This window comes from Amphibalanus amphitrite, unplaced genomic scaffold (assembly GCF_019059575.1).
Source record: "Amphibalanus amphitrite isolate SeventyFive unplaced genomic scaffold, NRLGWU_Aamphi_draft 000016F_arrow, whole genome shotgun sequence".
Lineage (NCBI taxonomy): Eukaryota > Metazoa > Arthropoda > Thecostraca > Balanomorpha > Balanidae > Amphibalanus > Amphibalanus amphitrite.
In genome coordinates, this window is record NW_024881512.1 from 601,103 (window position 1) to 613,192 (window position 12,090).

At 50.8% G+C, this 12,090-nt stretch overlaps 1 protein-coding gene across 10 annotated transcripts in view; it reads left to right on the plus strand.

The window, feature by feature from the left end:
• Positions 1–12,090, plus strand: part of LOC122387123 (zinc finger and BTB domain-containing protein 17-like) — a 30,951-nt gene that overhangs the window by 13,229 nt on the left and 5,632 nt on the right. The window contains exons 1-10 of one of the 10 annotated variants that reach the window (XM_043377058.1): positions 1,138–1,633; positions 5,053–5,155; positions 5,405–5,550; positions 5,760–5,979; positions 7,191–7,324; positions 7,720–7,995; positions 8,249–8,345; positions 8,896–9,047; positions 11,472–11,606; positions 11,977–12,087. In XM_043377058.1, coding sequence (XP_043232993.1) covers positions 5,068–5,155; positions 5,405–5,550; positions 5,760–5,979; positions 7,191–7,324; positions 7,720–7,995; positions 8,249–8,345; positions 8,896–9,047; positions 11,472–11,606; positions 11,977–12,087 — 1,359 coding nt within the window. In that variant the 5' untranslated portion in view covers positions 1,138–1,633; positions 5,053–5,067. Of the gene's footprint in view, positions 1–1,137; positions 1,659–5,052; positions 5,156–5,404; positions 5,551–5,759; positions 5,980–7,190; positions 7,325–7,716; positions 7,996–8,248; positions 8,346–8,895; positions 9,048–11,471; positions 11,607–11,976; positions 12,088–12,090 lie in introns of those variants that run through there. The other 9 variants (XM_043377020.1, XM_043377010.1, XM_043377052.1 and 6 more) reach the window with 9 other exon arrangements.

The window sequence follows — 12,090 nt, forward strand, 5'->3', positions numbered from 1 at the left end:
AAGGGACACTAAAAAGCCGGTGTGAGGCTCTTATTGAGAGAAGTGTGGCTCTTCGGAGCACATAAGGTGTTCTTCCGAGCCCTGTGGGGCCCTTCTGAGTCGAAAGATGCCAGCGTGGACCCTCAGCCGCCAATTGGCGTCGCAAGGCCCCTCTGGCCCGAGAGGCCCCCTGATCCGATGGGGGCACGTGCCCCCTGCATCCCCTCCTCCCGGGTGCAGATAGAGAATGCAATCGGCGGTGCGGAAGCAATCGTTCCTCCTCCCGTCGCGAGGTCGCCCATCCGACCCGTATCCCATCCCATGATTATCAACCCTGGGGCTCGGGTCGGCAATGTACCGGCAAGGAAATCAGCTTTAGGTAAGTAAAAAAGTTATTAAGAGTCATTAGTTGTCGTTACGTTCGTCGTTCTGTAATAACAACTATACGGTGCCAAATGTACCAGACGTACAGTCTGTCTTAAAAGTACCGCGCAAAGTGACGGTGGATCCATCAAGCCTGACCGAGGAAGGGACTGCTATAATTTAAAAGTGACCGAACCAATTGACCTGGGGAATGGACGAGGATGTCCATTGCTTCGGTGACTTAAATTTAGCAGTCCTTCATCAGTCAGGCTTGATGGATCCACTCGTCACTTTGCGCGGTACTTTTAAGACAGACTGTACAGCTTGGAGCCGGGCGCCGCCCGGTCTCCACCAGTGACGTCACGCTAATGCTTAGCGACCGGTCCATTGGAAATCGCGGGATGATTCTACCTCTCTTATACGGCCTTGCACTGCATCAAGAAGCAGGCAAGGTATGGAAGAAAGGTTGCTATTCTAAATCGAGGTCTAAATATGGTCTAAATACGTAAAATGATCCGCCAATGAGAGCATTTCTTGATACCTATCTAGCGATTTTTATGGAAACAACGTTATGAGCTTGATATGCTCAAAAGGTCGACCTGTGCATAATCTATGTCTCATTTCGATGAAATTTGTCATTTTTTGTTAGTATTATCTTGAAAGATAAATACTCCATTTCATTTCAATACGGGACTAGCCGTGACGTCACTTTAGTCAAAGGTGCTAGTGCTAAATTATTTTCATTTATCCCTAAATCAACATTTGTCTTTTATGCGTAGGAAATGAAACAGAAATGTCTGATAGTCTGATCTAAATTGTCGTGTGTCCTGCGAGCGGTATTTGGCTTTTTCGTGCAAAGCCGATTTGATACCATGCAAAGCTCTGAATATCTTTCCGCAGTCATTTTTTACCTTAACTTTGAGCGTCTTATGATGCATAAATCAAAGAATTTGCATTTTATTGCCAACTTATTGAACAAATGACATTTTAAAATATCTGGCTGACGTCATTTTCAAGCAACCAATCCATTCTTATTGGTGAATTTCATATTCAAACTCTCCGGCTCTGTTCAATAGCTGCTCGTGCTTCTCCTCTATTGCTCTACATTTTATGCCATTATTATTTCGTAGGAAGACCCATTTTGTTATTTGAGATAGGAGACGGTGCAAGTAAAAAGATATTTGATATTTCGTGGATATTTCAATAAGCTCTGCCGGCCCAATCATACGAAGCTCGAGTTCGAGGCAGTTCGATTAGGTATAGACTCTACAGGGACTCCGACTCAGGCGTGGTAGGTTGACCTGGAGGTAACCGAGGTAGGTAACTACCTACCAGTATAACGCCTTTTGGGGCGACTAACGGAGCGAGCGAGAGGGTGAGCCTTGCACGTGCGAAATTTCGAGGTGGTACCTCCAGCTGACTTGTGCACGGTGACGGCACCCTACTAACCGGTCTCTAACGATGTGCCAAATTTGGGCACAATCGGCCGTGCCGTTCTCGAGATCTTGAAGCGGCACCCTGCACGTGCGCATGTGCAAAATGGGTCCCAACTGACTTTTGCACCGCACCCTACTAACCGGTCCCTAGCCATGTACCAAATTTGAGCGCAATCGGTCCAGCCGTTTTTGAGATCTGGAATCGACCCCTGCACGTGCGCACGTGCAGCAGCACCCCAACTCCGGCACATGGATATGCATTGCCTAGTGGGTGCCTACCTGCATGCCAACTTTCAGCGCAATCGGCCAAGTAGTTACCGAGATATTGCAACAATTACAAAAGTGACACCTCTTCGTTTTGCACGTGGCACGTGCATAAGGGGTCACCCACATGCATCGGGAATAGTCCAATACTTGGTAGAAGGAATGAAGCTACCCTACAAAAATTACCGCATGTAAATCGGTCAAGTGGTTGCTGAGATATAAGCGTCGCAGAATCGTGACCACGGCCGGCCCCGGCCGCTCATACTCAGAAATTTCCGTTATTCTACGTAAGACTCCGCTCGCTTCGCTCGCTCCGTAATAATCAACGGTCGTTAGTGAGCAATGCCGATGCCTCCACAAAGAATGAACTTAGTAAAATAGGATACAAACTGTAACATGCATACCATATTGCAACATAGTTCCTTTATAATTTAAACATGCCTCATGGGATTTGCCTCATACCAATAACAATAAGCATGTCTTCATTGGCATCCGAGTTGGCCTCTGTAGCAATTGGAGCACAATCTGCCATTTGTTATTAACGCCCCCAGGTCCAACTGAGCTACGGGACAGACATGTCCTTGGCTTCTTTGGCCTACATGTCCTCAGATTTGACCTAAGATCAACACCAGACTGGAAAACACCCTCCCTCTTGACCCTCTTGCGCCGAAATTCGGCGCAAGCGATTTTGCACTGAAATTTCTGCATGATTGTCGCCAAAAATTAGGTGCCTATTTGTGCGAAAATTAAGCCTTTTCATAAAAAACACATGTGCACATCTACTGATCAAGGCTATATCAACCAGACAGAGTGTTTCGGGGCCTTGTCATTGTACGCTCTCCCATGTTTGAGCGTTCGAATGAGTTTTTTATTTCCACGTAAACCCAATACCTCGGCAGGAGCCAGCGAGGGCCGGGCAGCGGAGCAGCACTTGCTCCGGCACATCAGCCTCTTCTCAGCTCACGGTGCAGAGCGCCGCTGGGCACCGCTTGTCTGGGCACTGCTGGCACGCGGCGGAGTGGAGACAGCCGATTCACTGCCGTACTGAAGGGAGCGGCCCCGGTGGCCCGCCCTCACCTGGTGCACCGAAATGGCATCCTCTCGGTCCTCTCCGGGGATAGGGAGCGGCGGCGTGCTCCCGAGGAGTGGCTTGAATAGTGATTCTGAGCAGTTGTCGCGCCACTGATGCGAGGCCGCACAATGAACTGCCCTGGTCAGCGATCGGGCGTTTGAGGGCAGGGCGGCCGCCTATTTTGCCAGGTCGTCCGCGCTCTCATTCCCCTCGATACTGCATTGGGTTCCTTCCCACTGCTATTGCTTAACGACGCTTGGCGACATTCAACAAGATTTTCCATACCTATCTCTACGCCGAAGGTTGAGGCCTCACCTGGGCGGCCATTCCTCCGCCGAGTAGACTCAGGGCGGCTCGCCAGTTCGAGCACGCGACGACCGGGGCGGGGACGTCTCGTTCCGCAACCTCTCCAGAGCCGCCCGCGGGGCGAATCTGCTGCTAGATTGACCAGCGTACCGCATAAATTCGGTGACCGTCTTTCGCCAAAAAATTATGCAACCGCCCTGCGCCGAAAAATTCGTCCGCCGCCATGCGCTGAATTCGGCGCATGCGAAGTTACGCCGGACGTGCGTTGAAATTTTCGGCGCAATCCCGCCACTACGCCGGACAAATTCGGCATAACGTGTATTCTTTCCAGTCTGGGATCAACATATTAGCCTTTGGAGGATAAAAACTGAAAAAGCCCTTTTTGCTTGATTTTTTTAAATTTATTTTGACTGAATGAAGGCACAACATTTACTTTGCCAGCATCATGTTCCTCTCATTGAGACACGTCAAAATAAATTTACTATAATTTAAATTTTAACCATAAAAGGTCATTTGAAAATTGACATCAGGTCTACTCTGAGTTCAAGGTCATGACCTGACCAGAAAAAGTGATATTGCTTATCAGTTGATTCGTATCGTCGAGCTGAACACATGTTACGTGTTTTCATCGCTCTAGGATGTCTGTCAGTCACTCAAAAGTAATGGTCAAAAAACTGCTGGGGATTTTTTTCTGACCTGAAGTGACCTCAGGTATCCCACTCCCAGTGGAATCGCTGGTGCAATTTTCCAATTTTTCAGTGTATCATGTTAACATGTAAGCTGAAGCAGATGATATTTGAGTGTTTAGAACGAGGTTCATTCAAAAGAGGCGCATTTCAAATTTTTTCCCATTGACTTATACCTAATGGAGGATTCACAAAATTGACCTGACTTTAGGTCACAGATATCCAAATTCCAAGATTTTTAAAAAATAAATTTAGTCCAAACCTTTTGATAGGAAGGATTCACAAGGTCAGAGCCACCGCTAAGCGAAGCGTGTTGCGGTGACCCTGCCCTCTACCCTCCGATCGCGCAATTCCAGTTCTATGGCAGAATTTAGAGCCCAAAGTTTAACGTGCGCACATAGCCGCGCACGGCCGGTCCCCTCACTGACTTTGCCTGGCTACGGCCTGCCACCAACCGCAACCATACCTTTCAGGAGGCCCATAAATGTCGAGCGCCCGTTGCGCTTCGAACCTGGACTGGTATAACCGGGAACGCGTGCTCTCACCACGCGGAGTCCAGCGTTCTACCAACTGAACTACGGGACCGGCATATTTACATTTTACAGATATGCATTTTATACATACTGTTACTCTTATCCATTGCTGAAAGTTTCAAAGTGATCATTCATTCGGTGTAGTAGCTATGGCGAGCATTTGAACTTTTTCTGAGATAGGGTCACTAGACATGACCTGATGACCTGACCTCAGACGACCCAGTTCTGAACTTTTCACAACATATGCAGAAAAGATTAAGAAAAAGCACCTGAAGGGGGCGTATAAATGCTTCCTTCCAGCACGCCAAGGGTTAACGGTAATTTATAAGTAAAAGCAGAAGTAGATGAGTTCCATTTATGTTGAACTGTTCAGATGATGTTTTTACCCTCTGCTTTTTGCATTGTGTCCACAGGTACATGACCCATGAATGATGACAAAGTGGAATAAAAAGCCAAAGTTCCACATCAAGACTCCTACTTATCGTACTGGAGATCATGGCTATGGGCAATTCAACAGTGAGTCATTACCAACTTCATGTATTCGTTGTTTAAGAACATAACATTAACTATGTATGCATCTGAAACGATTCTACGTTATATATTAGTTGTATATTTAACCATGTGTGCGTTATATAAATACACTATAGCCATTGAATTTATGGCTGACATGAACTTGTAGTGGTAAGCTAATTGTCGTATTGTTCACCTAGGTCTTGGGCAGCTCACTGGGTGCTTTTTTGCTCATTGATCTGGCTGTTTTCACAGGGAGCCTGCACCGGTACAATGCCGTCCTGGGCTGTTTCGAGGAGGTGCTCCCGGCCGGGATGTCGTACGGCGCTGAGCCCACCCACGAGGGCGCGGCGCCAAAGAAACCGCGCATGAAGGTCATGATCAAACCGTTCACCAACGAGGTAAGACATGCTGGCTGCTCCACGGATATCCCACTGTTAAAAACATTATGTGTTCGTTTTAAATAATGCGAAATATTTGGAATACATGTTGCCTGATGACTGCTCAATCGTGCTCATATTGCATTGTTTTGTTTAACTAAGAATGGACCAAGAATGGACAAGTCCCGCCACAGACTCCGCGTTCTGAATGGACCCCCTCCCCGCCGCAGGCCGGTGAGGTGGTGGCCGTGACGCCGGCGCTGCCGGCGCCCCTGCCGGCGCCGCTGCCCGCCCAGCAGCGCGTGGAGCGCTATGAGGAGGTGGTCGAGGACAGCGGCGAGGTGGTGGTGCACGTGCCGGACTCGGCCGCCGGACCGGACGGCGTCATCCGACTGCTGCAGGTCACCAATGAGGACGGCAGCGTCTCCTACATCAGCGCCGACCACGCCGGTAAATACGGGGAGCAGGGTGTCCTACATCAGCGCTGACCACGCCGGTAAATAGGGGAAGCAGGGTGTCCTACATCAGCGCCGACCACGCCGGTAAACAGGGAAGGGAGGGGAGTGGTGTCTCCTTCATCAGCGCCGACCACGCCGGTAAACAGGGGAGGGGAGCAGGGTGTCCTACATCAGCGCAGACCACGCCGGTAAACGGGGGGAGCAGGGTGTCCTACATCAGCGCCGACCACGCCGGTATATAGGGGGAGCAGGGTGTCCTACATCAGCGCTGACGGCGCCGGTAAACGGGGAGGGGAGCAGTGTCTCCTACATCAGCGCCAGGCGCGGATACAAGGGGGGGCCATGGGGCCCTTGGCCGATTTTTTTTCAAAAATGAAATAAAAAGTTAAAAAGTTAAAAAGCTGAAAAGGGGGCCTCCTGAAAATAAAGTGGCCGAAATCCGATGAGTTTTTTTTTAACCTACCCACTTAGTTATTTCTTAGAAGACTAGCTGAGAAGACTTCTTTGTTAGAAGATTGGTAAAGCTTTTCTGGCTTTTCATAACTTGGAGGTCTCTTATACTCACAGAGATGACCACTTTTACAGGGCCTCCTAACCTGCACAGAGGGCCTCCAAGCCTGCACAGATGTTGAGATGTTGCCTGAACAGCTAGATAAGCTCAATAGACGCAGTTTTTTTTTGGGGGGGGGCCCAACAAGTGGGAAGATGGGGCCTCCAACAGGTGGGATTATGGGGGGGGGGGCCTCCTGGTTTCTAATGGCCCCTCCCTTGGAGATTTTCTGGATCCGCCCCTGATCAGCGCCGACCACGCCGGTAAACAGGGGGAGCAGGGTGTCCTACATCAGCGCCGACCACGCCGGTAAATAGGGGGAGCAGGGTGTCCTACATCAGCGCTGACGGCGCCGATAAACAGAAAAGCAGTCTGTCTGGTTTGAGCTGGGCTGGTGTCGACTTTTCTTTGGCGTTCTCCTCTAAACCAATAGCATATCTCTCACTCGCTACTTTCCAGTAGCCGTTACTGTCCGCTGGAATGGAGATTTTTCGATCGAGGATGTGTTTACATTTACCACTAGCCCGTTACTGACATTCCTTGCTTTCTATTCGTAGAGATGGACGCGGACTTTTCGATCTAGGACGCGATGTGTTTACATTTATCACTAACCCATCATTGACTGTCGGCTAATTATCGCTTCCTATTCACAGAGATGGACGCGGACTTTTCGATGGAGGACGCGATGCAGATGATCCTCACGGAGGTGGACGCCGACTCTCGGGACGGACAGTCGGCTGTGGTGCACGACATTCACGCCCAGCACGCCGCGGATGACGTGGAACAGGTGAGCGACAGGCGGGCGATACCGGAAATACAGTGTTGGTGAAACGGGGAGCAAACGCTGCGAGCCAAGTCTAATTTGTACAAGCTTGTATTAATATTCTGTCAATTATTCTGCCTATTATTCGATCTGGATGCATTATTAATTATTTGACTACAAAGCATAAGACGATCAGCACAAAGGTGTTGTCTTCATAAAACCAATGCATCGTATGCAAGGCAGAATCGCTGGCCAAGTTTTAGAACGTCAAATGCCAGCCTTGGCTTGTGTATCGTCGAATCCGTCCCAATCTCATTGTACAGTAGCTTCTCTATCCTTTGCACACTTCACCCCACCCCACTTCTCATCATCTCACACTCCACCCCATAGCCGATTGTCACTCCTCTCCTCTCCAGCAGGAGGCGCTGGCGGCGCCCAAGGACGAGCCGGGCGACCCGGATACCGAGCTGCTGGAGCTGTCGAGCGCGTGCTACGTGTGCGGCCAGCGGGCGGCCGATGGCGGCTCGATGACGCCGCTGATGACGGGCCGCAGCCGGCACACGGACGCGCCGCTGGCCGAGCTGCTGGCCGACACGGTGCAACGCGAGCTGACCGTCAGCTCGGCGGACGGCGTGTGCGCCGCCTGTCTGTGTCTGCTCGACAGCTGCGACCTGCCCGACGGGCCGCTCAAAAAGGTCAGTAGGGAGCCCGACGGGCGACGGATCGCTCAAAACGGCGAGTGGGGGAGGCGAGGCGAGCACTATTCATTACTCAACGGAACGCTCAAGAAGTTAAGCGATGGTGACCACTGTTCGCGTTCGCTTGAGAACAGCCTTCGATTTCCTAATGTATGCTGCCAGATGGACTTCTTCATAGAAAATGACTCAATTAGTCCCTGTATTGGCTGCACCGTTATGGCATACTGACTCTGTTCTCTTACGTTCGCAGTCGGCGTCTCGTCACGTGCGTAACGTGCTGGCAGTGCGGGTCGGTGACCTGGCCTCGGTGGATGGAGGTCCGTGGGCTCGCAAACGCAAACGACCCCGTGAGTAAAGGACTGCTTTGCAGGTGGCTAGGTTTTCGTTGTTGTGCGTTTGCCTGCAATTATAACTATCAGTTGTCCCTTTGTTCCCAGTATTGCCCGTCTACCTGGTATCTCACTCATGTAAACAAAGTAAGTAAAGTTCATTAAAGTAAACAAATATCTCACTCATTTCATTTACACATCGCCTACACCTGAGGTGTCTGTTGACTTCTCCAAATCTCCACTCTACCTCTATGTCTGACCTAACCTCACCTGCTCTCTTCTGGTCTGACCTGACCTCACCTGATCCCATCTTTCTCAGATCCACCGTCGCCGTCCGGCTTGGCTAAGGAGGACGTTCAGTGGACGGACCCGGGCGTCTGACCTGACCTGACCTCTCCTCTCCCCAGGTCAACCGCGGGACGAGGACGACCAGTGGACAGACCCGGGCGTCTGACCTGACCTGACCTGACCTAACCTCTCCTCTCCCCAGGTCAACCGCGGGACGAGGACGACCAGTGGACAGACCTGGGTCTCTGATCTGACCTGACCTGACCTAACCTCTCCTCAGGTCAGCCGCGGGACGAGGACGACCAATGGATGGACCCGGGCGCTGCAGGAGACACCGACTGGACTCCCGGGATGGAAATGAAGGGCCAGCGGCGGGGGCCGCGCAAGTCCCGCGACGCACGCCCGTGGTCGCCGACCCCCGAGGAACCCAGGGTGAGTCACGGCGGCTGGGGACGGTCGTCGGCACGGCGGCGGCGGCTGGGGACGGGCGCCGGTTAGCGGGTCCTTTGGTGACGCACAGCTGGGTCTGTACAGTGGTGCCACTAGCGGGGGTAGACTGAACTAACGGTCAGAGGCGGGCCACAGCTGGTGGGTGTTGTGTGACTGTCACGTCTTTTGTCGTAATTGACGACGTTGTCATTATTGCAGTTCAGGTGCTGCATGCTGCAGGTAATCCGTTATTTCAAGTGTTGCATTCACGTGGGGTAGAATTGGATGGGATATAGGGTTATTGCGAAACAACAGCAGCAATTGGACTAACTAATGGTTTGTGTACACGTTTTGCATCCTATATAATCAACAAACATTAATGCACACTCAGTTTCGAATAAATTGCTGCAAAAAGCCAAATTTGGATTCTTGTCATACAGAACGTAGAGTACAGTCTGTCTTAAAAGTACCGCGCAAAGTGACGGTGGATCCATCGAGCCTGACTGAGGAAGGGCCTGCTAAATTTGGGTCACCGAAGCAATTGACATCCTCGTCCATTCCCTAGTTCAATTGGTCGGTGACTTTCAAATTAAAGCATGCCCTTTCTCGGTCAGGCTTGATGGATCCACCGTCACTTTGCGCGGTACTTTTAAGACAGACTGTACACTATTACCGCAGCTACGCCAATGCTGCCCAGCAGTGGGGCCTGACCGTAAAGTTCGCGACAACAGCGCTGGCCAGCGTTCTCTATGTTTATTAAATGTTCAGTGAATGTACTAACGGGTCGCTCTTATTATATGCATACCCTAGATGCTTGTACAGTCTGTCTTAAAAGTACCGCGCAAAGTGGCGGTGGATCCATCAAGCCTGACCGAGAAAGGGCCTGTTTTAATTTAAAAGTCACCGACCAATTGACCTAGGGAATGGATAAGGATGTCAGTTGCTTCAGTGACCCAAATTTAGCAGGCCCTTGCTCAGTCAGGCTCGATGGATCCACCGTCACTTTGCGCGGTACTTTTAACCCTCGCCCGTAAACGGCGATCTGCCACCTTCGCCCATGCAGGGGGGGGGTTGGTGCGACCCCCCCTTGGCGTTTGAAAACGGAGCGTCGTAGAGCTTAGCGGAAAAGACCAACGGATTGCTCTCGCCGAGATCTCGCGATTGGTGGTATATTTTTTGGTCCTAGGTCAACATTTGACCTACTTTTGACCGGTCAAAGGTCAAATTTTCGGAAAAATAGACTTTTTCAAATTTTCCGCGGCGATTGCGGAAAAACGGTGGGAGATATCGACTTGAAACCTTCACTATCGTGTTCCTTGATCAATTCTCTATCGTTTGGTATGTATTTCGTTTCCCTAGCTCTAAAAATGGCGCGTTGGGAGCGCCGGAAGTCGGCAAGGTCACAGTCGGCGGCAGAAATTCGAAAAATCAAAATTTAAATTTTTGAAATCTGATTGTATTTTTGGATTTGGGATGTCCATTTGCTCCCTATAGAAGCTAATATTGCTGCATATTCCCATTGAGGTGACAAGAATTAGCAAAATAGTGGTTCGGGCGCTTTTCAAAAATAGTATCGGACGCTGTTCCTCTTGTGACGTCATAGCTCCGTGACCTGACCTGACCCGGTCAAGTTTCTTATACCATATGATAGCCAATACTTGCCCCAACATGCATGGGAAGTTTCATCACGATCCATCAACCGATGTCCGTACCACCGGCAGGAAACCTCAGGCGTTGGCACTCAGTTTGTGAAAATCCGGCCGGAGGCTGTTCCCTTTGTGACGTCATAACTCCGTGACCTGACATGACCCGGTCAAATTTTTTTATCAAAAGATGCGCAAGGTTTGCCCCATAAGGTACCCAAAATTTGGCGGCGCTGCGCGCCGCCGTTTTTGCACTAGTTCCGAAAAACCTCAGGGGGGGGGGTTGCACCAACCCCCCCCCCTACATGGGCGAGGGTTAAGACAGACTGTACATAACCGGCGACCACGCTGATTGATCGCCCCAGAAGGACCAGCACTCGGAATATTTAAACTGCCGAAAGTTGGCCCATGTGACCTTTGCTTTTGACTGCTGAACATCCGTTACTCTGGCTAACGAATGTCGCGCGATGCTGTTGGCGCGAAATTGGCCCCGCGTCTGCATGCTGATTGCTTCATTTCATGCAGTCTGTCTGCTGTTCGCCGTAAAAGTTTCATAAGGCCTCCAGCGAACCATTTGCGAATATTTAGCTGTTTGTACATATCCCTAAGGTTAGCGCTGTTAAAATTTAATCTGCTCCGTCTGATGATATATGGAAGTCAATTGTTAAATATGCTAAGTGTAATATTGACTAGTTACTAGACCTCTTATGCAGCATGCTCTCATATAGTCTGAACTCTGCCACTCTTTCCTTCCCAGAGTTGACCCCCCCCCCCTCTCCGACAGTTGGAGCACCTCACGGACCTCACCATGCCCTCGGAGAACAAGCGCTCGGCGCGCATCGCCATCAGAAAGAACGCGTTTGTGGCGAGCGCCGTGCACGCTTCGAACCGGCCGCGCGTGCTGGTGGATCCGGAGCTGGTGAGTGTCCCGTCACCCCTCCCCCCCGCGGGGTGCCCGACCCCGGTCACAGGTGCACGGCACACCTGTGATACCCGGACACCGGGTATCAACGGCCGACGAGCCGGTGATCTCACCCGATAGAACCGCCCGGGTTTGTTGGCTTTGGGAGGTTTGGCGGATAATGATGTTGGACCAGTTGGGAATGTTTCGTCGTTTCAGAAATGGATATTTGACGCGCGGAAATCGCTTGACGCTTCGTATCATAGCTGCTATGCTGCGCTGATGGGGTAGATCATTGTTTCAATCTTCATAAAAATGACTATTTTCGTCGTGTTTCTGCAAAGTAAATGCAGTGTCCGATATTAATGACCACCCCGTCGTGTTTCAGCAAAGTAAATACCTGGCCGACCCGCCACCGCAGCGCCGTCCGTACCGCCGGCTGAACCCGAACCCTCTGAAGGGCCGGCGAGGCCGACCCAAGCTGCCCAACCCGCCCGAGGTG